At 41.2% G+C, this 27,411-nt stretch overlaps 1 protein-coding gene across 1 annotated transcript; it reads left to right on the top strand.

Moving 5' to 3' along the window:
- Positions 1–496: 496 nt before the first annotated feature.
- Positions 497–25,689, top strand: GLIPR2 (GLI pathogenesis related 2). Its single transcript, XM_066546039.1, has 5 exons — positions 497–660; positions 12,543–12,651; positions 16,108–16,211; positions 23,089–23,166; positions 24,122–25,689. The coding sequence occupies exons 1-5, from the start codon at positions 648–650 to the stop codon at positions 24,280–24,282; spliced, it is 465 nt and encodes a 154-aa protein (XP_066402136.1). The 5' UTR covers positions 497–647; the 3' UTR covers positions 24,283–25,689.
- Positions 25,690–27,411: the final 1,722 nt, after the last annotated feature.

The following is a 27,411-nucleotide window of genomic DNA, read 5'->3' as shown; positions in this document are numbered from 1 at the left end:
ACAGAAACACACCATCAGCACAGCTCCTCTTTAACCTACAAAATCTTATTTTACTAATACCTTCTACAGGTTATGTTGTAACAGAGCAGGAAGTGATTCATTTTAGACATACAAATGTAGTTATACTTCAAAGTGCTTTATCACTTTTCTGTTTCAACTTCATGTACAGCAGGTGGGTAAAACTTCAACATCATTTAGCTGTATGAGAGCCCCATGGGCTATGCCCACTGTGGCAGCAGATCTATTTGTCAGCAGAATTTCTTCTCACAGCCTACTTTTATCAGAAGACAGATGCGATTACTAAGCTAAAATGGTATGTGAAAACATATGGTGTTTTGGAGCTGCTTGGTTACTGTGGAGGATAAATAGCTCCTGACCCTAACCAGGATCTTTTCATGAAAAAAGAGCGGTGTCCCTATGCCTTATAAAGGCATGGGCAGGCTTATTCCAGCGCTCAAGAAGGGGCGGTAGCGGTTCGTGCTGCTGAGTTGTTTGGCTTTTTTTTCCAGCAGCGGTCGCAGGCGAATGAAGAAGTTGAGCTGAAACTGCGAACACTTCATCCCGGCACTTAGCGGCAAAACTCAGTCAAGAGAGGAGGAAGCAGGTGAAATTAAAAAAAAAAAAAAAAAAAAGAAACCCACTTGGTCATGGGGAAATCAGGTGAGCAAATGCCTTCGTGCAGTTGGCTGTGTGGTCGCACAAAGTCCGTGCCTGGTTTTGTGCTTGGAAAGCATTGCTAAAGCGTTCAGTGGCTTTCCTCGGAGAAGGCTGCTTTCATTTGTGCATGGTACAGCCTGGGAGGAGCTTTCTCTCTGACAAAGGGTTGGATTGAAAAAAAGAAAAGAAAAGCGACCCCCCTCCTCAGCCTGCACGGTGTAGAGGTAGTTGTATTTCATATACAACTTTGTAAAGTTTGTATTTTGTAACTTAAAGTACTTTAGCTTTGCTGTAAAAAATGGCTATGAATCCTGTAGCTTTAAAGTTATTTTGTGTCTTGCTGTGTGACAGAACTTATTAGCCTTGCAGATAAGCTGCAGGATGCTTCGAGGGGGGTAAGCTTTATCACCTTCCTGTCGGAAGGATTTAGATGTAAGATCTGGTTACTATTTAACTGCGGACAGACTCGCTCAGCTCCTAAGTCTCTCCCCAGCTGTGCGCATATTCTTTTAGCCTTTCCCTGCTGCTGCTGCCTGTGCTTTGGTTCTTACCCCACTGCTGCTGGCTGTCTGTGTGCCCTGCTCAGTTTGGGCTGGAGAGACTTCTCCAAAGCTGCCAAGGAGCCAGAGACCTTCAGAAGGGAGTGCTCAGTGCCCCGGGTTTTCTCCGCCTTTGTCCTGTTAAGGCCATGAGTAAAAAACTGTCCTGAATTTCTGAAACAGCAGTGAAACTGGATGGGACTTTTTGTTCTTGTTCTTAGGGCATTGTTTCTGTGACAAATCAGAGCCTAGTGGCATGTTGTCTGTCTGTCCTGTGTGTGAACAGCACATATGGGGACATGCTCAGCAAAACCTAGAACTCGATTAACTCAAAACTTAATGCCTCTTCAGAGAAACTTAAAGAAAATCTTTGTGTGAGTAACACTTTAAAGGGCCTCAGCATGGGCATATTGAGTTTTTAAAAAAATTTCTTTATTTTTAAAGGTCAGCTTGCTAGATGAGATCAGAGCTGTCTGCAAATATGACTGTAGAGGGCTTACTGGTATGACACCCAGTCCAGACAAGCCACCTGCTTTTTTTTTGGCAAAGTCCAGCTGCCAGTGGGTGGGTTTGGCCTCATATCCTGACAGCTAGATTGGGATAAATAACCCTATAACAATTTAAATAAGCATAGTCACTGTGAAGTATCAAGTTCAGCATTTCCCATGCTAAGAAGTACAAATACCAAATCAGTGTAGTGCCTTTTCATTACATTATCAAAGCACATTGGGCAAAAGCAGTAGATATACTCCACTGTGCATCTCACAATCCCCAAAGGAATAAAAATCTCCTTTTGTTTTAATGCATGAAAATTGCTAAAAGAGTCATAAGGCAATTACCATCTTCATTTTTTTCCCTTGCATATTTATTGCTGTGCATTAGTTGATTTTTACAAACTTAGGAACAATGGCAGACCAGAAACTCCCTTTGCCAAGGCTTGGGTAATGTTTGCAGCCTTAAGTGGTTATACAAATAGAACTTGAGATCTATGTATGTGTTAAGAATGTTTTCTATTTGTGTCATGCTTTTCAAACCAATGTTAAACTACGTCCAGGTTATTGTCTTTGAGCTGTGTGCAATATTTTTAGATGAATCATAAAACTGAGATCCTGTCCTGACAATTGGTTTATTGACTAAATCCCATCTGCCCTTTCTAGTTCACTGAAGTCTTCAAATTCCTCTCTGAGATCATTCAGTGTGGTTTGCCTTTGAATGGGGAGAGCAGCTGTTGTACAGGGTATTGCTTCCTCTGTGCTTTTTGTGAAATACAAAATGTGTTCCTGCTCTAGTGCTCTTAAGGTGCGATGCAGACAAATTTCTCTGTACTAAGGTACATGGACATGTAACTGGTGGCATGACAGATCTGTTTGACCTCAGAACAGATCCCTTGCTCCTTTTCTGGGTCAGAGAGGTTAAGGCAGGGATTACCTGAAGGTTTAATTTAAGGATGCTCTAATTCATGACAAGCAGGGCCACTACTTTAAATGAGCAGTTTCTTTAACTTCTTGGGTTTGGTAAATCTGTCTTGAGGTCTAAGTATCCCCACGCAAAGAAAACCTGCTATTGGAAATCTCAGTTCTTTGGTAAAAACTCTCCAATAATGTTGTAATACTAGTTGTTAGATTATATTTGAAGCAATGTTCATTCCAAGTGTCAGAGCTAGAGACTTAGCACTTTGCGTTTCATTGGATAGAGCTGAGTGTTGAAACCATCGGCACCTCTGACTCAGCTTTCTTCCCTGAAAGCTACAGGCTGATGAAACCAAATTCATATTGAAACTTCCTTGTCAGGGTTAGAAAATGCCTCCCGTGGTCATAACTCCTGCAAACACTTAAGCCAAACAGGGAGACCCTCTGCCCTCCCCCAGGTCTTCCCTTTTCAGACACCATTTGGATTAGTGGGAGGTGCAGGCAGCCGTCCCCACAGATCCCAGAGAGCTCTAACCAAGAAGACAGGGACAATATTTCTGCAGGAAAGGAGGGGATGGGGAGCTGGCAGCTCTTGGCTACCCTGTTGCTGAGACTGCCGTGCTGGCAGGGCTCTGACCCCGCTGCAGCTGTGCGCGGCCGGAGGCGGGGTCCTGCGGGCAGCCCTCGCCCCACGGGGCATATCCATCCCTGCCAGCAGCTGCAGGCGATGCTCAGGAAAGCAGCTGGCTGCGAGCTCCACTCCTCCGCTCTGGAGCACGTGGATTTCTGCTGAGCAGTGGGAGTCTCTGAATAGGCTGGCATGGCGGTAGGAAAGGCTGCTAAAAGTCTTATTTCTCCCACTTCCCCCCGGGTTCAACCTCGTGGGGGAAGGGAGCTTGCCCCGCTTGCTCCCTACGGGAGAATAGCTCTCTTTACTCTGGCAAGTGTGTGCAGACGGTGTCAAGGTCAGGCACAGTAAATACGGCAATCTTTTTACAGAATTTGGTTTTGTTTTATTTTTCTGCTGGTTTTCCTTTTTTCTACCACTTCTACAAATGTGGGCGGGACTCCAGAGAAAGGGCTGGGAGTTACCCACTGCTCTGCGTGTTGAGTCAGTACAAAAAAACAAAACAAAACAAAGAGGGGCTGAGAAAGGGTTTTGAGAAAAGGAAAAGAGACAGGAACCAGACTCAATGCAGTTTTCCATGCCGGTTTTAATCTCATTTAGAAGCATGTGCTGGTTTTTAACTCTTCAGATGCATCTTCAGAGCACAGTAAAAAGGACTGTTGTGTTTTCTGCAGAACAAGCTATGTCTTCAGCTGAAATACTGACTTGTATTTCAGCATCCTGGTAAGAGACAGCCATGTCAGGTCATGACAAAAATACAGGCATACTGGACAAGTGACCTGTTTGCTTTCTGAGAAATCAGATACTCCCAAGCTGCCAAAATGGTAAAGAGTTATGCTGGCTTTACAGTACTGGAGGGGATGGGGAAGATGGATTGTTCTGAACTGCTAGAAACTGAGCTTTTGCATTTGGTAACATTGGGATAGTTGCAGAACTAGCCAACACAAGTTACTGTCTTTTTCTTTACACCAGAACTGAACTGGTGGTGTGGTGGGAAAATGACTTTGCAAAACCAAAGTTAATTCAATTCTTAGTCCCACATCTACAGTTGTGTGTAGAAGACATTGATTGCTGGGTTCAAGTTCAATAAGTAGCAGAGAAAAAAGTCTTCCAGGAATGTGTCAGGCTTTGGCAGTATTCTGGGCCCAATTTCTACCTGTCTGTTGAAGCATCAGGGTTTTGGTGGGGGAGGAGAGTGCAGCAGCCACCGTGTGCAACAGCAGTTGCTCCTGTCAGCTGTTGGTTTATACCCTTAGCTCCTTGTGTCCAAAGCAGATAAATACTGACGCAAGTGGGAAGGGCTGAGGAAGAATAAGATAGAATGTGATGGTCTGTAGTAACTGAGATACCGACCAAGGTTTCCCATGCTATTTTGCTGTACATAAAAAAAAAAAAAAAATTGAGCATGAAGAAAGCTTTTATTACATGCAAACCCTGCACCCATTTCTATCCATACAGTTGGTAGTGTGTGTCCTGCCTAGGTTTGAATTTGCTTCTGTTGATGCTCTATGTGCAGGAACAAAAAGTATGAGAAAACAAGTATTTTGATTTTAACTGTTTTGTTGTTTATTATTTATCTCAACAGGCCAGAAGGCCGTGTCAGAGCTCTCATTCTGTAGTGGCTATGCTGTTCTCTGAAAGATAAGTTGGAGCCTATCTGTGTTCTGTTTTTACAGGCAGATCTAGGCAAGTTCTGCCCATTCTGGGAAGGTCTGAACAGCAGCCAGAGCTGGGCTGGGTGGCCCTGTATAGGGGGATGAGGTGAGGCTGTGTGGGTGCCCAATCTCCCTGGTGCAGGACTGGCTCCCGTGCAAGTAGGTGAGAGGAGGTGGTAGGAGTTCTGGGGTGTTTTGTAGGAAGACAATATGGGTTTGTTTAGGTCACTGTAAACATTTAATGTATCCCTGGAAATGTTCAAGGTCAGGCCAGATGAAGCTGGGGTAGGTTGAGCAATAGAGTATAGTTGAAGGTGTCCCTGCTCAGTGCAGGAGGAGTGGCCTAGATGATCTTCAAAGGTCCCTTTCAATCCAAACAGTTCTATTATTCTATGATTCTATGAAATAAATACCCTTTAAAAAAAGATTTTATATTGTGAGAACTGGAGTTTAACCTGTTGAGCAGAGGGATGAAAAACAGGTGGTGTAATTGATAGTAAATGTGAGTAAAGAAAGATTTCTGTGCCTCCCTGCCTGACTTTGGGTACTGGATGGGTGAGTTCACACAGATCAGTGATCAGAAGAAATGTGCATGGCCATATTTCCATGCCTCAGGGAGGTGCATAAATAAACATACTTTGAGCATTGCCACAGCTATCTTGGATGTCCTTGGCAGAAAAACAAGGTGGGAGGACATTGGAGCTGATGAGATTAAAACTAGTTCAGGTATGCTTACCCCAAACCATGATAGAACATGAATGGTAGAGGTGTAAAATGCAGGAGCACATCCCAGCAGACATGGGATTGTTCTATCTCACTTTGATTCTTGTTTGCAAAATTCTTCACTTTCCAAAGACTTTGGTTGGCACCACACAGCCAGAAGTGCTATGGAAAATGAGCTTGGCACTGGGTAAAAACAAGGTTGTGTCTGTTGCTGTCCATCTACAGAGCATAAGAACATGCAGCATGCAAAATATTAATAGAAAAAAATTATTCCATTTCAATTCAATTACTTCTGTACAATTACTCAAAACAACTGATTTCTGTTGTTACTCATTACTGAACATAGTTGTGCCTTATTATCTTCAATAAATTTCTGTAATTATAAACTCTAGGCATATACAGCACACTGGGGAAAGAAGAGATGGAGAAGATTACACAAATTGCATCTCCTGCAAAGTGTGATTCTAACACAAACAGGTCACTTGTGGCTTTGTGTTTGGAAGTGCATGTGCCCTAGGAATTCTGTGACAGTTGGAATTAAGAACAGGAGGTCTTTCTGATGGGAGAGTCTCCTTAGCCTTTTTAAAAGGGATAGCAGCATACACATTAGATGCCTACAAATGTCGTCTCTGTGGCTGTGTGGCATGATTACAATATTCAGGTGTCCTTCCTGGCAGAATAGTAATAAAAACAACACTTTTGATTTTTTTTTTTCATGCAAAGCCAGGACTGGCTGCTCTGGAGATGACGAGCAGTCAGTTCCGACCTTATGTCACTCCATGGAAGTGATTGCTGGCTGTTCTGATTGTTGGTCAGTTTGGAGGAGACAGGTGCTACAAGCCAAGGACTTCTCCTCACACCCTTGCCTCCAGTGGAAATGAAAAGTTGCTTCTGTCAGTGCTCAAGACCTCAAGACTGCTGATTAGTGCTGCTTGTTTTGTAAATGTCTGTATCACAGAAGGCTCTGCTGCCTCTCAGAGCTGTGCAGCCTCCAGTTTACCAGGTGTTCCTTTTTAATCAGGGCAGTCAATTGCCTTACTGTTTATAAAAGGCCTTAAGTGAGGAAGTAATCAGCACTGTCTATTATAGCAAGAATAGGACTTGCAATCAAATAGTGACATGACTAATGTCATTGAAACATTATTGCATTGGCAGCTTCATATTCTCAGGCCACATGCCCCAGACTGGGTATGAGGGAAAAGAGTGTGTTACATTGTGTGGCACAGGTAATGCAAGGTTATTAAGTTGCCAGTTTGCTGTAGAGCAAGCCCAGATGTTAAAATGAGTGGGGTCCTTGTCCATCAGATGCAGTTAACTCAGACATCTCACTGTTGTCCTGAAGCTCACCCCAGTGATAAGCAAGTGTGTGAGAAAATTCAGGCAAAAGTGGATGCTGAGAAGCATCACAGAAATTCCTCCCTGAAGAAGTATCTCCTGAGCTGAAGAGAAAGTTATTTTGAGCAGCAAACATAGGAACGTTCCAGGAAACTACTCCCTTTTAAACTGGTATCTAATTATAGCTCCCAATTCCTTTCACTTTCAGCAGTACTTTCTCTTCTCACTTTTAGTAAGGTTACAAGATAACTCAGGTTGGAAGGGAAATCATGTACCAACAATTGTGATATCTCTCATAAATGCTTATTGTACAGGATGGGGACCTTGCCCCTTTTTTGAATTCTTGATTGTGTAAAAGGAGACAAGGAAACCCCACCCAGGATACAATACTTTCTAAACATAGCATTATTAAATCTTTCCTCCAGATTTATACATGGTTTCATTTCTTCTGTATATTTCCAAGCAATCAGCCAGTTATGTTAAAGAAAAAGGGAGTTTAACACTGGAGGAGATCAGTTTTTATGGCTGGAAATAATTCATGAATTGGAGTGTCAGATCTATTTTCCTAAATGACATCAAGCATTACGGCCCAGTCTTGGAAGATGTTACAGTCCCAAATGGGGGGCAAGAAAGTGCAGTTAAATACGTGGAGAAAGAAGCATGGAACATTCACTCCCTGTTGCTGCAGACCCAGCCAGCATGAGACCACCCTGAAGCATTTGTGGCTTCAAACCAAAGTGCTGAGTCAAAGTGCAGTGGAACATAGACTGTCTTCTTAACATTTCTCATATCAGTTAGACATCCATCACTCCTCCACAGAAGGAATGCTATTCTCACAGTGGGAAAGATTCAGCTAGGGATGGTTTCCAGAGAGTTACATTTTAAGTGTGGATAAAGATTAATAATAAATGTCAGCTCTCTTAGAAGAGTCTAGATGCAAATGTTGTCTTTAGAAGCTGGGATCTCTTTTTCTCAGAATTTTGTTTCCAATCGGTGAATATGCTTTGAGAAGTTTGTCACAATAGAAATATCAGTTACCTGGGACAGTAACAGAGGACTTTTTGACGTAGTTACTTTACAGTTCCCTAAAGCTTCTAATTCTAATTAATTTTTTCCACAAACCTGTTGGGCCTACTAAAAGCTATATTTGCTGCATTCTTATTCCATAACCCACTTCCAGTGTAGAGTAGAGCAGTTCTGCTGAATCAAGGGAGACTGAAGGGATTTCAGTTTAAAAGCAGAGCTTTAAACTCAGTGTTTAAACAATTACTTAATTACCTTTTATGTGTTTTCTATCTACTTTGCATCTGTCTTCTTCATGTATTTTGGCTTCTGTTGTGGTTTAGGAATGGTTTTCTCCAATTTAGTGTTCCTACTGAAACCTCCCCAAATGATGTACTGCTCTCTCAGTCTCCTCTCTCCCTTCCCATGGGTGGCTGGAGAGGAGAATTGGAGAAACAAAAAGTAAGGACTTGTAAGTACAATTTACTGGAAACAGCAATGAGAAACAATTTACCAGAAACAGGAAGAAAACAAACAGTAACAGCAACAATATTAATAGAAAAATGTACAAGACAGGTGAGTGATTCATATGCAAATGCTCACTACCACTTGGAGCCTAAAACAGCTGATTGTGCCATGCTGCCTTGACATGGAAGAGTCCCCTTCTCCCATTCCTGGAAAATCATGAGAAGTGGTAGAGAATAATCTCCAGGTCCTAGCTGTGCTCCCTTCTGGCTATTGCAAAAATTAGCCCTGATCTGGCTGGAAGCAAGATAGTTTCTTTCTGCCCGGGTTCTGGGCCTGAAAGAGTAACATGGAAGTAACATGCAGTGTCCTGTTAATATAAGAGCAAATTTCTAGGTATTTATTTTTTGGGGGAAGATTGAAAGGTGGGGTCATTATCTCAATTTACCTCCAATGCACACATTGGGTGAAGATTTTTGAGGCCTCTGTCGTGGTTCAAAGAGAGATTGAGACAGATGTAATGGTACCTTTCTCTGTAGGATTCTGAATGAGGTTTGTTTCATAGTAACATAGGGCATTCTGGGTTGGAAGACTGTTGAAGGTCCTGTAATACAACCTCCAGAGCAGGCATATCTTCAACTAGATCAGGTTGCTCAGAGACCAATCCAACCCCACCTTGAATGTTTCCAGGGATGGGTTATTCACCACCTCTCTGGGCAGCCTGTGCCAGTGTTCCACCACCCTCATCATAAAAAAATTCTTCCACACATCTAGCCTGAATCTACATTATTTTATTTTATATCTATTTCCCTTTGTCCTATCACTACAGGCCCTAATAAATTGTCTGCCTCTGTCTTTCTTATAAGCCCCCTTTAAACAGAGGCCACAATAAGGTCTCCCCAAAGCTTTGTCTTCTCTAGACTGAACAGTCCCAACTCTCTTTTGTTGATAGCATTATATATTAATTATTTGAAGGCTAAATAGAAAAACTTAGTATTTATGGAAAGTAAAACATTACCAGTGAAAATTAATCCATAAATAATAGGACCACAAGCACTGAAAAGAAACAATACCTCTGGAGATTGATACAGGGCTCATTTTTGAGTCACCAGGGTAGATACTTAGGCATAAAAACATATGCTTGTTTTGCTAGCCGTGTGTGTGCCTGCTATAATGCTGTGTGTCCTGAGTGCTCAGGTAAAGGCTACCCACAGCATTTCTGCTGTGTAGGAATTTGGTGCTTTGTGGAACAATTCACTTCTACCATCTTGTGGCTCCACAAGAGCAGTGGAGGAGGCACAGTTGACAGCAGCAAAGGTGATGCAGGGCAGTTTGTGTTGTGGAACACATGTTCAGGTAAGTAAACTCTGTTTTGGTGCCCAAACTAAAGAAGAAATGGCAGGAGAAGACAGCTCTAACAAGAGGCTGTATGGGTTCAGGCATGAAGAGCTCTTCATGCAAGAAAGACTCAGTAGATTGGCGCTGCTTAGAGACAGTAAGAATAGAGAAATAGAATTCTCTGAAAAACAAATGTGATGGGAAAAGGCAACCTAGATTCCTCTGCCTATTTTTCCCCGTCACACAAAGCTGATCAATGAACCTGGAAGTCCAAGAGCGTAACAGCTGTAAGGTATGCTCTGTACCACATCATAGCCTAGAAATTCATCATCACATGCTGCCATTAATCTTAGCCAGTGTTCCAGAAGAATAAGAAATAGAGGCAAATAATTGAATATTGAGGAGGAAGCAACTGTATCTAATACTTTCAATTGTTTTACTTATTAAGGTGCATAATGATCCATGACCAAACTTAACTCTCTGGCAGTAGAAAATAATTTTTTCTAGCAGCTTAAGCAGCATACATGAAGGGAAAGAAGTATGTCTCCACAGCTGTTTGGGAAGCTGTTCCCATTTGGGTGGGAGCCTGAAAACTCCCATTAACTCTCACTTTTAATGCCTGGCTTCTCAGTGTATGGAACACTGGTAAAATGGAAAAACTTAACATGCATTCTGAAACAAATCTGAAATATATCTGGCACTTGGGCGTCCCTCTCCACACATCATCAGGCACGGGAAAAGCTGTACAGAGGGAGGTGGTTAGCACATGAGCTTGAGTCACAGAAGATAAGCATTTCTATAGCAGCCACCTTTGAGGGGAAGGGAGGATGGAGGTTCTCCAGGGACAGCATAGCAGTGCCTGTTGCAGCTAGAAGCAACTCAGTTTTGTCCATGACTTGTTACTCTTTGTAAGTCAGAAAGTTAGTACAGAGCTACATTATGCAGTATTTCTGTTAATCTATGGACTGGGCACTGATGAAATCTGTATTTCAGTTGACTTTTTTTTAAATTAGAATTTCAATTTGATATTGTCATTGAGAGCAAATTATTTGGATAGAAACTTCCATACTTGCAGGTCAGATTGTTTATCTACTATTTCAGTGCTGAGTGGGTAAGATATTAAGTCTAGATGATAACAGGCACAAGTTTAGCATGGTCTCAAGAGAAAAAAAAGTAGTCTGGAGTATGTGATGCAACTTTCAAAGCTGTGTTTTTCAATGTCTTTAATTTGTAGGCTGTCTTAACATTTCCTTGCTGGAAGCTTGGACCCCCTGCATCAGGGAAGGGCGTGAATTGGATGTAGGCTTGCTTTCCTCAGTGACTTCTAATAGATGCTGTAGAAATTGGCTACCTCTGTAACAGAGCAGATGAGAGGTTTATGACTCTAGCCTGATAAAATCAGTGAGCTGTGAGCTACAGTAACCAGACTGATGAGACAGGTTCGTTAGGAGTTTGTGTGCTTGAATACCAGAATGGAGGTGCCTGTTTTTCTGGTGATGTGCAACGTGTGATACACAAAATTGAGGGAGAACTGAAGAGGAAGAAGGTGGTGGGCAGATGTCACCTTGTTCAACAGGGCTTCTGTGTTATACCAACAAACTGATACCAAAAACGTGAGCCTGAAAGCATGTTATGGAGAATATATTAGATATATGTCCACAATGACACTTTCATCAGGAAAGAGCCAACCCAACTTCTGACTGTGTTCAAAAGATTTAAGGACTGCAGGAAACTGTAATGGCTTTCTTGTGTGCATTGGATACTAAGATTATTTTAGGCTACTGTATTATCCCAGTGCTATTGAGGAGCTAGAGAGAACTCCAAGTGCAGCCTAAAGCATGAGAGTAAGCTGGGTAATCACCTTAGGAAAACGTTCTGGGAGCAAACTGGCAGCTCTATTGTGGGGAAAGTGCATCATTACAAACAGCAGAAGAGAATAATGCTAATACAGCAGAGAATGATTGATTTCAATTGTCAGGATCAAGTAGTGAGAGGAAGCTGAGAAATCTAAGGTTAATAACAGGAAACTCTTTTTAGTCATAGGATCTGTTCGGGTTTCCCAAGTGCCTTGCAAGGTAAATGATGGTAGTCATGCTAACTGAGATATTCAGAAATGAAGCTGATGAATCATTAATAAATATAAAAACCCATGCCACAGTAGTTGTTTCTTTCCTTACCACTTGCTGTTTGTGAACATTTATTTGCCTTGAGCCAAATAAAGGTGTATTTTGAGATTTCTATGAATTTGTACTAGAAAATTAATTACATGAATGGTGCATGTTTCCAAGTACATGCAGAGATCTAAACATTTTAGTATCTTCATTCTCTTTAGGTGGTGCCCTGACTAATACAGACAATTCTTGCATGCAGGGACAATAATTTGCATTTTTAATGCATCTCCTTGGAGGAGTTATTTGTTGCTTACTCTGAAATTGGAATGGTGATGCGGTGCACTGAGAGCTTAAAATGAAAGTCAGTCAAACTGATTTTGGTTTTAAACTGACAAACTGATTGACTAACCTTAAATCACCTGCTGTTGAGGAAAGCAGTAATGATCACAGTTTTCTTCAACCTCTGGTGAGTCTGTAGCTTTCCCAATGGGAGTGTCTGTTAGAGTTTGGTTTTGGATGGAAGTCAGTGGTTCCTTTCATCCTGCTGCCAGGTAATGAGGGTGGTACCCTTTTGTTCTTCTATCCAGCCTGCACCAGGGCTTGGGTTCAGAGTATGCTTTTTCTGTCTTCGCTAATGTCTGTATTTGACAGACCTTTCCAATTTTTTAATGTGATTTCAGCTTCCAAACAATTTGCTGAAGAAGTCTTGAAAGTACACAATGACTACAGGAAGAAACATGGAGTCCCCCCATTAAAACTCTGCAAGAAGTTAAACAGAGGAGCCCAACAGTGAGTTCAGTCCTTTCTTTTCTCTAATGAGATTTGTGACACTTTTATCTGTTAGGTTTGACTGTGTTTATTGCAAAGATATTTGCCTTTTGACATGCTGATAACAAGTGAAGACTTACTGAGTAGAAAGTGTGGGACTCTACTCTTGCATCCCCTCTTTTTCCATCACATAGCAGTAGCTGGTCGCATGGACACGTGGTCACAATGATACAAATCTTTCTTGGAACCTTTTTCAGATGTTGACTACATCTGTCTGCACTGGTAGGTGTCCTCTGCAGAGGTCAGTTGTCTAAAACATGCTCCATCACCACTTCTGTCAGATGAGAGATTGTCATCTGCAGGAGAAGATCTACTCCTGCTGAAATAGCGAGAAAAGAACTTTTTCATCATAAGAAGTGGTGACTGGTCTAAGATCAGTGGAATCAGGACAAAGTAATTTCAGATTAATTTATTTATCTCCCAGCCACAAAAGTAAAAGTATTATATGTTCTCTGTTCTGTCAGGAAGGAAATATCTTGCCTCTACTCCAGTGTTGAAGACTGCACAACTTCTTCTCAGTCTAACATACAGTGAATCCATCTCCCTGCTCTTTGACTTGAGTCTTCCTTACAGATATTTGAGTCCAATACTGCTTGTCCTCCTTACTGTAGTCATGATAACCATATTAATTCCTTTCTCTTTACAGCTGTAGTTATGATAACCATAGGAATTCCCTTCTCTTTACAGCAATCTTTTTCAAAAAGTAGATTTAAAAATCTTCAATAATTTTTTAATTATGATCCTCACAGTACAAAGGAGATAACTGAAGGAGTAAATGTTGATTAAACTATTCAGAAGGTAAATTATACTGAATGGTGGGCAGTTTGATTCCTACTCTACATATAACATCTCCTCCCATTAGCATTCTACCATAACCATGCAGATTTCTCTGTGCTGGGTGATTGGGAGAGAGAGATGCTGTAGTCTTTCCAGAACCTGATTATTGTCCCAGCATGATGGGACACAGATGTCACACAGATGAACTGGCTCCTGACTCCTAGATTTCTCCCAGGTCTTGTGATGTACAACACACCATGTAAATGGCATGTGGACATGACCTCTGGCAGGAAGAAAAATCTTGGTGTTTTCACTTTTTTTCTTTCTTTTTTTTTTCTTTTTTTCTTGAGACACCATTATAACTGGATACAGTATTCCTAAAATGTGGAATGCTAGTGACTCATTCACCAATCTTGTAATCTGCTGGGACTTTCCTTCTGTTCTTCAAAGGGTTTGTTTTTTTTTTTGGTTCTGTTTTTCATGCTCACAGTGAGGGAGAGATTTCATTGACTTGTCAATAGCACTTGTTGGGTCTCAGAAGTGCAACACTCAGTTTGAACAAGTTGGCTTGTATGAATAGTTCAGATTATTCGATCAAATATGCATTGCTGCACATTTATCTCTGAGTGTGCTGTTGCCCTTGCTGGGTATTTTTAGATCCTTCGGAAATTCTTCACAACCCTCTTTGGTCTCAGCTGATGCCCTGCTGCAATGAACAACAATAGGAAACTTCTCTTTGCTTGAGGTCTATAACTTAACTTGTAAGAATTAAGATGTTTAGAGACTGGTAAAACTGCTTGATAGCAAGAACAAGAAATGTTTTGGTTGGAATAAAAGACATGAAATTTAAGAAATCTCATATTTTTCAAGACAGATTTTGTATATTCTTAAATTAAAAAAAGAACTTGACCTTTTCTTTGGGTATATCCTATATATATATACACCTTTGTTGGTTTGTATTTGGGTGCTTTTCTCTCTGGGTGCTTTTCTGTGCTTCTCTACCTGAGTTGAAAATGGTATGTTTCCTACTATTTGGTTTCCTACTATTTTCAGGTCCAGTTATTGTGACAGGTGAACTGACTATTGGATTCCTGCTTTAACATGCGATGAGTCAGCCTCAGAAGGTGTCTGTTTATCTCTGACTGTAATTGAAGCATAGGGTGATGATCTCAGATGAAAATCTCATGCTTTCAGCTGCCTGAGCTGGAGTGGATTAATCACCTTTTGTCTCAAATCCCTGGCAGCTTCATCCATCTGCAATGTGTACTTAGTCCTGCCTCTAACTTGGGATATGAGGATCCTTAGGAAAATTACAGGACTGTAGAGATAGCATCTAAAGATCCTCCAGTCCAGGATCTAGCAAACTGACAACTGACAAGTTTTCATTATTTCTAAATTAATGGATGTAGCTAATTACTCTTCTTTTTGTTTTGGTGGGTGGATTAGGGCAGAAGGAAATTAGAACCTAATGACTGCAGTGCTAGCTTGGGTCAAAATGTTCAGCTGGACAAAATTCATGTCTCTGGCAGATGCCAGTAATTCATGATTAGGGAAGGAGTAAGAGGACAAAACAAATGTGATCCTTCCCCCACTATCTTCTTCTGGAAATTACAGATTTATCCTGGAAATTACCATTTTCCTAAGCAGTAAGTTGTGTCCTCATTTATTTGTTGCTGTTCATTAATATGCCATGAAGATTCCTCCCCACATCCATACACTGTGAATTTGCTCTCTCTTTTTCAAACTCATGTGTGCTTTGGTGCCTGCATTGTGCTGTGGCAATGACTTCTGCTGCACAGTGTGGAAGAAGAGCTTTGTCTCACTTGAATTTTAAATCTATGACCTGATGACTCTGTGTTGCCACTATAAGAAATAACAAATGGTCTTTCCAATTTCCCTATCTCTGTATTGAAGCCTTTCCAATGTTGAATAAAAAGAGTAATTGCTTTACCCATTATGTTCTTCTTAACCCTATTGTTCTAAGAAAATAAAATACATCCCACATTCACACACATGTCAAATTCTGCAGAAACAGTGCTGCTTATCCCTGTGTTGGTTTACACAGTTGTTGCCTGAGAGTCTCCATGTGATCCCCTTCTCTTCCATCTTGTTTCCTGGTACATTGCTCTTTTTTTGAATTTCACCTTTTTTTCTTTAATTTGTAAATGGAGGGGGTTTGTGCTTTCTTTGACTAAATTCCCACTTCTGTTTTTTTCCAGTCTCACTGAGAACATTTAATTTACTCCTGTAAGGGACCTAGAAATGCCAGGAGATGGCACTTGTAGCAATTGCTGTAAATACTTCCCTTTCCACCTGCAGCTGTGGCTAAGGATGGCTGTTGGATTTCCAAGTGCTGGTTAAAATGTGGTGCAAGGGAATCTGCCCTTTGATTTCTTCTAGGCCCTTCTCAGAATTTATACAAATGGTCATGAAAGACAGGGAAAATGTGTTTTTCCTTTGCCTAACTCATTGATCTATGTAACCTTAAAGCATCTCTGGTTCAGGGCTTTGCAACTTGACTTAAACCTGTCATCTTCCAGCACAATTCCTTCCTTGCATATCCTTCTCTTCCTCCTGTTCCTCCTCCTTATTGCTCATTGCAGCTGTGGTCCCTGACTCAATGTGTGGTTCCTTTGCTAGGTATGCAGAAGAACTGGCTACCACGAGGGTCCTCAAGCACAGCTCCGAGTCTGCTAATGGGAATTGTGGAGAAAATCTAGCATGGGCATCCTATGACCAATCAGGTGAGCTCTCTTCTCTTGTTGTCTCACAGACACTTGATAAATGCCTTATCTCAAGTACTTTGGGTTGCATCTGGTAGCAAGAGTGCTGGAGTTTCCTCTACTTCAAATGTATCCAGCATAGCCCAGCCCAGGCTCCCTGGGGACAAGGCTGTTGGTTTGCAGTTACCTGTGTGTCCTGAGAACAAGAAGCATTTGTGGGCACAGAGGGAGTAAGGGACTGTGGGGGAGTGTTATGTCCCTTTGGAAGCAGGACTTGGCAGCTTCTCCCTGCTCCCTATGTCCCTGCTGTGGAGCTGTCTTTAGTGGTGCTTGTGTGTCCACGCAGGAGAGAAGGAAGTCGACAATGCCCCCAATTTCACCTTTATCCTTAGTTTGTCCCAGCCAAAGAGAGGTCTGCCCACAACCCAGCTGTGGTCAGGGAAGTGGAAAAATGTCTCTTGCACACTGCTCAGCAGTTCCTGTTTGTGGGGGCAAAAGCAGGGGACTGGACACCAAAGTGACAGTGGCTAATGTCCTTCCACTAATATCTTCCACTCTGTCAGCAAAAAGGCTTTAAGCCCTTTTTCATTATTATATTTTTGAAGACTATTTTACTCCATGTGTTTTCTGATTGTAAGTGTAATTTGTCACTGTGAGCCTTTGGTTTGGGTGCCCCAGGAGCTGAATTTTGGTGAGGCTGACAACCTGTAATAAGCCCTCAGCTGGAGAGAGATTCAGCAGGCTCTTCCCTCCTGCCTCCTTCCAGTGAGCAGGGCTCATGTCTCAGCCTGCTGGGACAGCAGGTGGGATGTATTAAAAGTGACCACTTGCTTTCTTTATTCCAATCTACCCCTGGAATTTCCAGCACAGCCCCAAAGAAACAGAAGCTCGTTTCTGTAGACTGGAGGCTCTGTTTGAAGGACCTGGAAATTTTAGTGAGTTTTAGTCCCAGGGATGCTGTTTGGTTCCTCTTCAAGTGCCAACTCTAGTCCCAATTTTCCTGTTGAAAAAGAAACCCATGGTGGAAAAATACAATTTGATCTGCTCATATTTGGCATTCTGTCCTTTGCAAGGGTGTGAGGAAAGGATTGGGAGCAGCATGGGAAAACACAGATGTATGGCAGAGTTTGCATAGGGGCTATGACTCACTGACTGAGCTTAGCTCTTTCTTGTTTGTGTTACTGGCCTGTGCTCCTTCCCTTGAGGTTAAAGCCACAGAATTCCCTTTTAGAGAGCTGGAAACATAACACACAAATCCTTCTACATAATGTCTGTCTGTCTTTTCTCTGGATGTGGTCTGTTTTCTTCAGTGCACAGTTTCCATACATAGCTTTCCAGTTTTGAGAAGTTTTGCTGGTTTTTATCCACAGGATTAAGTACCATGTTGAGCAAATTAAGCTACATCCTCTTTTGTTCTGTGAAACATTTCTACTTTTCCAATGCAACAGGATCACTTGAAGTGCCAGAATGAGAAAGCTAGTTCTTCAAAGGAAGTTATTTTCTCATCTAGGCTTAGTCTTCACCTCTGTGGAGTTGGTTCATTCTTCCTCTTTTTCTCATATAGTTCCCTCTGGATAGTTAATTTGTACCCTGCTCAATGAGGCAGGAATTTGGATTAAGACATCCATTCAGGGGCTTGACAAAGGCAGGCAGTGTCTTCTGGTTTCTTTCCCAGATAAAGCAAGACTCAATAAACCTCTAGAATACTCTGTATTCTCTCTCAGAATGTGATGGTGTTGTTTATTTTGGCTCTTGCTGAGTTCTGTAATAATGCCAGAAGATGCATTTCTTGTTTCAGTGAAGGCTTAAGCTTTCAACTATAAAGCCTTCTAATATGACTCCTCTCCTGGTACAAGAATACCTTGAATTCTATTCAGGATTTTAGAGTTACATAGCCTAAAGCTATTGCTAGAAATATGTTTATCCCTGTAATCCAAGAAAGAGTTGACAGCTGTTTCCTCCCTCCAGTCCTGCAGGAACTGCTCTGTGGCAGACTTTTCTTTGTCTGTGTTCAAATAAGTGAGCTGTCATCTGCCACTAATGCAGAGACTGCAGCCTGCCTTGGCAGCTGTGCTATGTCAGGCTTCAGGATGCATCATCTCATTTCTCATGTGTTGGGGGCTGCAGGCAAGCACTGGATATCTGAATTCTGTTTGGGATGGCTGGTGTGGCTGAGAAGAACCTGCCCTGTTGCTGGTGGAAGCACTATGGTTTATGAACTCCAGAGAGTTTGTAAGAGAAATCCAGTCAGCTATCCCCCAAATCTGTCATGGGAGGAATCTGGGTCTCCTAAGGCTGGGACTAGTGTGCAGAACAGCACAAGCACTGTCTGTCCCAACCCTGGAGCAGTGTGCTCTGACTGAAGGCCTGCCTTGATCTATCTCTTGCTGTCTAACACCAGGCTCGTACAATAGTGTTAAATAAAGTAAAATAAAGACCTGCATAAGGGATGTTGAAAGCAGAGAATTACTTCCAAAAGCCATTGGTATGACTTTAGTCTAGGTAGCTATTTAACTAGGCAGTGTTAAATCCACCCTCTTTCCCTTCAGACTGGTGGAAGGAATTTATGAAAACTTAGTTTTTAAGTAGATCACTGAGGTGCTGCCCATTTGCAGAGAAATATGGTCTATGTGATTATATTAGAATGTTTTTGGCAACTTAGTGGGATTACTTGAGGATTTAAGCTTTCTTTGGTATGAGGAGAAACATTAAGGCTGGGCTCAGAGATGTTAAATGCTGAGGGGAGCTGAATAAAGGAATAGGGCTACCACAGCATTGTGTTCCCAATGGTGAGGCTGGGAATGTGTGTCCAGTCTTGCATAGGCTGGGAATGTGTTTCCAGTCTTACACAAACACACATATATCATGGACATGTGTTTATGTGCAGAGCAGCACAAACAGATGCTGTCAGTATTAAAATGAACAGCACCAGTGGCCTCTTCCTCTTTCCTTTTCCAGCTGATTTCAATATATGTTCCAATATATGTTACTGGAGTATATATAAGTAAAAAATGCAAGTATCTATTTCTCAGTAAATGATTTAAAAGTAGATATAAGTGTTCAATTGTATAGTGTTCAATTACATATGTTTATATATATGTATATAATAGAAATATAATTCCAGTGTGGATCCCAGCAGCAACTGAACTCAGACACTTAGTCTGCCCAGTAGCTGTCCTTGGATCCTGATTTCACCAGTAGCTTGCACCTGGACATACCCTGAGGCTGCAGTTCCACTCCAGTCACCAGCACAGTGCACCTCATACACACAGGTCCCTGGCTGCTGACCAGAACCCAGGCTGCAATGGCCATACACTTCTGCAGCTCCCCCAGAGCACTTCACCTGCTCACCAGCTGGTCCCTCTCCTGCTTTGCTCCAGTTGCTGGCACCACACAGAGGTCCCTGCAATCCTTGGTCTGGTACCAGTTGTTGGCACTCACACCCTCAACATCTACACAGAATGGGGCTCCTCACCCAGGAGAATAGCTAAAAATTACATTTAATGAGACAACAGCACGGCTGATGAGATGCAGAGCATGGCTGGGTCACTGCTTACATGCAGTGGCCCCTTGATAACAAGGGAGACATTATTTAGACTGTTAGTCCTGCATCTGGACTGAGCCCTCATGGTCACTCCTCTGACCCTTGGAGGAAGCTTGAGGCACAGTCAGTGTGGCCACGTTGCAAGCATGTTGCTCATGTAAGTAAAATCAAATCACTGTGCTGGTTCTGGTCCCAGTCTTGGGCAAAACTATACTTGGACATTAGTTCAAGGATTGTTGCACCAAGTTTTCACCTGAGGAAGATTGTCCATCATGACTGAAGCTCATTAGAGTGAGATTCAGCCTGTTCTGAAATGAACATCTAGTAAGCCTAGCTGAGCAGGTCATCAGTGAGCTCTCTCTCACTGGGACAAGGGTGGAGTCAAACTGTGTTTCCATAGTGAAAGTGTTGAAACTCTGAGTATAGTTTACAGTAGTGCAAAGAGGAAGGGTGATAAAAAAGCCCAGCAGAATATTTATGAATCAGTTCCACAAGCAGAGCAACAGAAGAGAAGCTGCAGCTCTGACTGCCGGGCAGATCCATGTGCTTCTTGAGAGGAGTAAACTTTATCATTTCTGCTCTGATCAGGAATGAAGAATGTGAGCAATTTCTTTTCTGTGTATTTTTCCTTCTGACTGAAAAGCATTTTGAACAGCAACCAACTTCCTTTGTTTTGGGGGAACTTTGGGAGCTGTTCTCAACAGAACATTGAAAAGCAATCAAAATAGACTCTAAATATGACTGCATCATTTATTCCACAATACATTTAAATGGAAATATTGTGGTCAGTTTTCTGAACCAGTAAGTCTGAGGATGCAAGTTGTTGATAAAGCAGGTAGGTTCAGGGCACTCCTGACCCTTGTGCTGTTTTCTCTCTAGAAGCCTGGAGGTCACTGGGTTCAAAACAGGGGTTTTCCTTGGTCAGCTCTCCTATGTGCCAGCTGTCACTTTCAACACTGTTTTGGCTTGTGTCCCACCAGGGCACTGTTTACTGCTCCATAAAGGGCAAAGAATCACAAGAAAAGTATTTCAGAGGAAAGAGAGACTGTTTAATCCCTAGGTACCTACCTGTCTTCTCATGTGGTAGTAGCTTCCACATTGGATTCTCCCTCACTTCCCGTGCCATGTGACAGATACCATTCATTCCCTTCACTTAGAGAACACTTCTTTAACATGATTTCAAGACACAGTTTGCCAAAAGTTGCCTAGTCCTTTGGTGACCTTCTCTTTTGCTGGAAAAAAGCCAGTCTTTATTTTCTCACAGTTTGTGAGGCCATGACTCTTTTAATTCAAGGATGATGACAGCAATGCTATATAATGAAAACTTGATCCTGCATATGAAAAATGGAGAATAGTGATCAGCTTCTCAGCTTTAACTGCCTGGCCTCAGTCAGTTGAAAGCTTTCATCCTTGAAATCTGGGAATTAACACATGATAGACTGTGCTGTCCAACTATGCTCATTGTCTTTCAGGTACAGGACTGAGGCAGTCTTACCTGATGCCATTGCTATCTCCCTTGAATTAAAGCAAACAATTTTTCAAATGATAGTATTCTTTAAATTAAAAGCAAATTAATTATGAAGAGATATTGTATTTGTCAAAACTTCCATGTGTTCTGCAATACTTGCATTATGGAGATTTTAAGTTCTGTCACGTGCAGCCTAGGCACACTTCTCAGAGCTACAGTAAGCAGAGTGGGGGTTACTTTCTCTTTAAATACTGTTTATACTATATCCCACTGATACATTAACAGAGGGAATAAAAAGCTGGCAGCAGTGAGAATGTAGTCTTACATCTGCTAAAATCTTGCTTAGGTAGTATAGTCACTTCAGCACTAGTACACATAGAACACATGGGCTTCATAAGGTCTGATATGTCAGCAGTCACCTTCTGTACTTCTGTTACACCCAGCTTACCACAAACCCTTCATAGCTATGAAATCTAGAGTGGGACAGCATGATCTGATTGGTTTGTTTTGTGTTTTTTTACTATGTGCTTTTTCTTTTCCCCTTGTATTGCATAAAGGTCACTATTTGCACTTTCTTTTTTAGTCTTGATTTTAGCTTTAATACGAGTAAGAAATGAACAAATATGTGTTACATACTTCAACCATAATACAGGTCTAGTGGGTTTGTATTTCTGGTGCAAGGAGAGCAGGAAAAGAAGAAACCAATTGTTATTCCTGAAACTTTTACTTTGGGAGGCAAGAGATGTTTTGTTACCTTTTTATGTAGAAAAAAATATTTATTCTACTAAGCACTATTCCTAATGACCAGTGTGGAATATAAGTTCATAGTACTTCAAGTTCATAAACCTCTCTAAAGATAGCATTTCATTGAATATTTGCTTATCAGCTAGGGCTCTGACAACCAGCTTGCCAGGCTAACATCATCATCCTTTTAGCTGACTTCAGTCAAAACAAACTGAAGTTTAAAGAAGTTAACACAGTGTCTGACTTCTAGAAGTGCACAAGTTTAAGACTTTTTGCTGCAAAATAGCAAAGCATGACTCATTGCTCTTCTGCAGCCAACAGTCCACCAGGGACCAGCATTCTTCATGATGTCAGGCTTAACAGCTTTGGCAGCTTGCTTTGAAATCTCCTGGCCTTGTGTGAATGATACATCCTGGAATGCTAAGCAGAAATTTAATTATTGAGGTTGCTCAGGGAAAAACCTGACCCCTCTCGTGCCCCCAGTGTTTGGCACAAGAATTTCCTAACAACCAGTAATGGAAAACAAGTAACATTTGACATTTGTCTGCACTGCATCTGCAGATTTGGGTCTGAGCTACATCCCTGGCTGTAGTCATGGTCCTCATACTGTTGTCAGGGAAAGCCTTGGGTGGGATGAGACAATGCTGGACACACAGGCTTCCACACAGAAGAAGCTCCTAAGTATGAAAATTTGAGGTTTCTGTAGTACCCCAAATTATAGTGCCTCAAAATGGACCTTCACAATGGCTTTAGTGCTAGGTAGAAACCACTAAAAATAAATGCACTCAGAAATCAGAAATATTCAATGCTGGTGAGAACACGGGAAACTAAAAAGACATCAGAAATTTAATTTTTCTTTGGGTTACCTGGAGCTGGAAGGGGTAAGCATCCACAGGTGTGACCTTTTGCTTAGAAAACCGGGAACACTTAGGCATTTTCAAACACATTTCAAGAGGAAGAAGAAGCTGGTGAGAGCTGTATGTGTAAGCCTGATGACAGGAGCACTTATCCAAGATGAAGGAGATGTGTCTTCATTACCTTCCAAGCTGAAAGTTACAGAAGATCTTACTGGCCAGGCTGTAAGTGAGCTACACTTTTGTGTTTATGTCATGATTCTGCAGCACATTTCTTTTGTCTTTCAGGAAAAGATGTGGCTGACAGGTGGTACAGTGAAATAAAAAATTACAGCTTTCAAAACCCAGGGTTTTCTTCTAGGACAGGTAAGTTCAGACTAGGAACTGTCTCTTCAAAAATGAAACTTCTACTATAATGCTAAAAACTGACAAAAGTGTAAAAAACCCTGAGAAATTAGAAAATAAACAAAATTTGTAGGGGTTTTTTAGTACTGCATTTTTCCTCTGACTTCAAAGTTTTGAACAGGCAACTTATTTTAAGGCAAATTAATTTGTAAGAAATACTAAATTGGAATCTCATTGGAGTCTTACTAAATGTACTGTGTTGTTGTTTACATTGATATGTGACTTCTGCTGAATTATATCACTCCACTCACAGAAATCACTTCAGCTAAAATCTGGAGACTGGGGATAGGTTGTTGCTGCATATTAACAATCTAGTGCAAAATGAATTTGAGAATGTTGTTCCCCAAATAAAGCTCAAGCAAGAGAGGTACCTGACCTTGTTTCAGATTAAGAAAATGACGCTTTTCTCCCTGACTTTGGGATTTGCCTATGCATAGTGGGAACAACAATGTGGGGGTGGCTATTAAACTAGGCAGAAGAAGGCACAAAAACAGTGGGGTTTTTGAAGAGTTGCACATGCAAACACATGGGGGAGTATGAGGCAGTTAAAGCAAATGAATAATAGTCACTCCCAGAACTGCTGTTCACACTGCAGGGAGTACAGACTGTGATGTCTCTGTCAAATTTTACATCAGATATTTATCCAACTACTTCTTCCACAACTCTCCTGCTACATGTTCTTATTTGGATACAGAACATAGAAATGGGAATAGTAGTATGAAAACAAATCAGGTTAGGGGTTTTCAAGACAAAATGCCAGAGGTAGGGTTCCTTTTCATGTCCTTAGCTTGTTCTCATGTTACACAAAGAAGCAGCTGTGTATTGTTCTTTTTTCCTCCAGCACCTCACATGTTAAAGGAAATGTTACAGATTTAGTATTTAAAGGGAATGTTTATGTTTCTCTCTCTTTCTTCAGGTCACTTTACAGCAATGGTTTGGAAGAACACAAAAAAGATGGGAGTTGGAAAGGCATCTGCTAGTGATGGCTCAACGTTTGTGGTGGCTAGATATGATCCAGCTGGAAATGTAGTAAATCCGGGCTATTATGAAGAAAATGTTCTTCCTCCAAGAAAATAATATTTAATTTTTTTAAGGTAGTCTTATTGCTTATTGACAAGTGAACCTGGATTTGGACCTAACAGTATTGAAATGAAGCCCAATTCAATGAAATCTGTTTGATACTTCTGTTCACGTCTCAGTGTGGAGGAAGCAATTACATTTTGCTTGAGTCAATCTGCACATCAGGCCCCTGCTGTTTCTGAGGGGACCTCAGTTTATTTGAGGATGAACTATAAGCAGCATTTCTGAAGAATAACATGGGTAATTTTTTTTTAATTGTTTGCATGAGCTCTGTGTCAGCATGTGAGTAAACACATGTTGGATGTCTATTTTTTTTTTAACAAACAAATGTATAGCTTTCTGGAAACTGAAGATACCAGCTTGTAATTATATTATGTACTCCCAGCTGTCCAATATTTCTTAATAACTGTACCTTAGTTGCTCTGTCTTTACCTCCTGCTGTTGTGGGACCCACTCTCTGCAGATGGAACACATGCAAAACTTCCTGTAAGAAAGGTACATGTGTAAAATGTAGTGGAATTCAGACCTGTGTGTTTTTATTAAGAGGATCTTGCAGAACACGAAAAGGCTGCTGGCAAAACTGTGGCCATCACGCAAGCTGTAACTAATGCATAATCTAAAAAAAAACCCTAAAATTTTTTAATCCCATTTTAGATGATGATATATAAAATATGTTTGAGATGAGTATATTTTAAGTTCAAAGCGCATCCTACATTTTACAGTATGTACCTTGTATTATAATCAAATTGTTTACTTCCATTGCATAAAAATAAGATTCTACTTTTTTGATATTTATGCACAAAAAAGTGTCTTTGACAGTGTACTTTGGATTTTGTTTCTCAGTAATTTATTTTTATTTCCTAAGGAATATCTTTTAAAGGTGTCATGCTATACAGGCAATAATATTCCCAAATCATCTCATCTCCTTTAATAATGTAACGGTAGGGGTATTCACATTGTCATAATTAAAAGATGCTTGCTCTTTACTAATATTATTCAATAATAGTACTATTTCATGTGCTGAATTGATGCCTTGAAAACAATGAAGATTTCATTTCATTAAGAACAAGCCAAGCAAAAATTCTGGGGACACTCTTCTCTGATTAAATGTGGATTGGGCCCTTTTGGCCAGGTTCATATACTCTGCTTCAATTTGGGGGCTTGTTTTCTTTGTAAAAGTTTCTCTTGACTTTTGCTGGGATTCTGTATGCCATAATCTGGTTCATGGACAGTGCCATTACAGAAATACTTCTTTTTGTTTACACTGTTGTAATAAACTGCACTCTCATGGCTTGATTGTATGTCACTGTGATGCTGTTTGTTACAATTTTTTGCTGTAACCAAGAATTTGACACATATCATGAACAACTGAAAAATAAATATTTTTGAATATGAACAACTCAAGCCTTTGCTGTTACCTGATTCTTTGTCGAATAATCATCACATTTTATTTCCAGGACATGAACATATGACATTATTTCTTTTCTAACACGGGGTGAAATAAAAGCAGCAACTATTCTAGTCCAGGAAAGAAAGAAGAGACCTTTTAGGAGAGGCTAAATCATGCAGCAGATGATAAATCCTCACTTGACACAAAGACTGAGGGAAGGGTTGAGGCTGAAGAGTTGTACCTCTTTCTCTCCGAGCTCCTGCTTTGTACCTTGTTTCACTCTGCTGCTCCCTCTCTCAGCTGACGTGTTGTCGTAAAGAAAACCCACTTGACTCCCACTCAGGTGTGTGTGTGTTTTGTAGGAAATGCAGCCTTGGGGCCTTCCTCCCCTCAGCCCTCAGCTGACAAGAGAGATGGGAATGAAAAGAGAACTTTCTATAAAAAATAACAGGCTTGCTGCAACTGACGTAAAGTTAAAGATGATGTTAAAGAAATTGGCAGTATTAAATACTCTGTTTTTTTCCTAATGACTTTCATGCTGTTGGCCCTATAATTTCTTGAATGATTGATACAAAACTGTACATATTGTAGTTGAGTGAGTCAAGTCAGAATCTTTCTCTGCTGCCACCTAGGTTTTATTTTAAGTCCAGAGAGAATTGGGAAGGTAGGTAAAGAGAGAAAACAAAACAAAACCAAAGCTTAACTTATCTTTATTTAAAATTATAATGGCGAGTGAACTTTTGGAGGTTTTTAGACAAACCATTTTGAGGGAGCATCAGAAGTAACTGGAGATGGAAGAAACACAAAGTCACTCAGATTGCCTCAGTGCTTGCTTCATGCACTCCACAAAGAGTCCATTTAAGTATGACTGTAACAATTAAAAAATCCCAAACTGTTAATTTATTTCTTCATGACCCAATATTATGATGCTGATACCTTCTGCAAATGAACTCTGGCTGTGCAACAAAGCGTGGTGTCTGTAGGAGTCCAAATGCAAAGGGAAGGGTAACGTTGCTGATGTGACTCACTCAAAAGACATGTGATTTTTGGGAATTGTACACTGAACCTTGACTTGCCAGCCCTCATTATTAACAAGATTCTGTGTTGGTGTATTGCCCTACTTTCTAGAATATCTTGGAGAGTTGTGGAGGTTGGGAGGTGGCAAAGAAAGGTTATCTCCTGTCAGGTTAGAGCAAAACAAGATGTTCCTCAGACAGAATTTTAGAGGTAGAAGTAACTTTTGCCCTGGGAACAAAGAATAGGCAAAACTGAGAAAATACCTAATTTTAGAGGCCTGCAGATGATTTCTAAGGTCTTTTTGCAGCATGAGGAGGAGAAAGAGGAGGAGGAAGAGGAGGAATACTTGTTGTTGGTCTGAGGCTTATTTTCTAGTCTTCTGGGTTAAATAATGACAGAGCATTGGGGGAAGTACAGGAATTGGTCTTTAAAAGGTGCTGAAAAAGGAGGTCTGCATTAAACCTTTTCAATTACCAGCTTCCCTCCTTTACCTTCCCAAAAGGACAAAACCTCTTCCTGAGGAGAATTGATGATGTTGGTTGACTAGGAGTTCATCATGACCTGACAATGGGCACTCTCAATCCACAAAGCCAACGCTGTCCTGGGCTGCATCCAAAGCAGTGTAGCCATCAGGGCAAGGGAGGGGATTCTGCCCCTCAGCTCTGCTCTGGGGAGACCCTCTGCCTGCTCCCAGAGTACTACATCCCCATCCCTGGAGC

This window comes from Molothrus aeneus, chromosome 1, assembly GCF_037042795.1.
Source record: "Molothrus aeneus isolate 106 chromosome 1, BPBGC_Maene_1.0, whole genome shotgun sequence".
Taxonomy (NCBI): domain Eukaryota; kingdom Metazoa; phylum Chordata; class Aves; order Passeriformes; family Icteridae; genus Molothrus; species Molothrus aeneus.
This window is presented reverse-complemented; position numbering and strand designations above follow the sequence as displayed.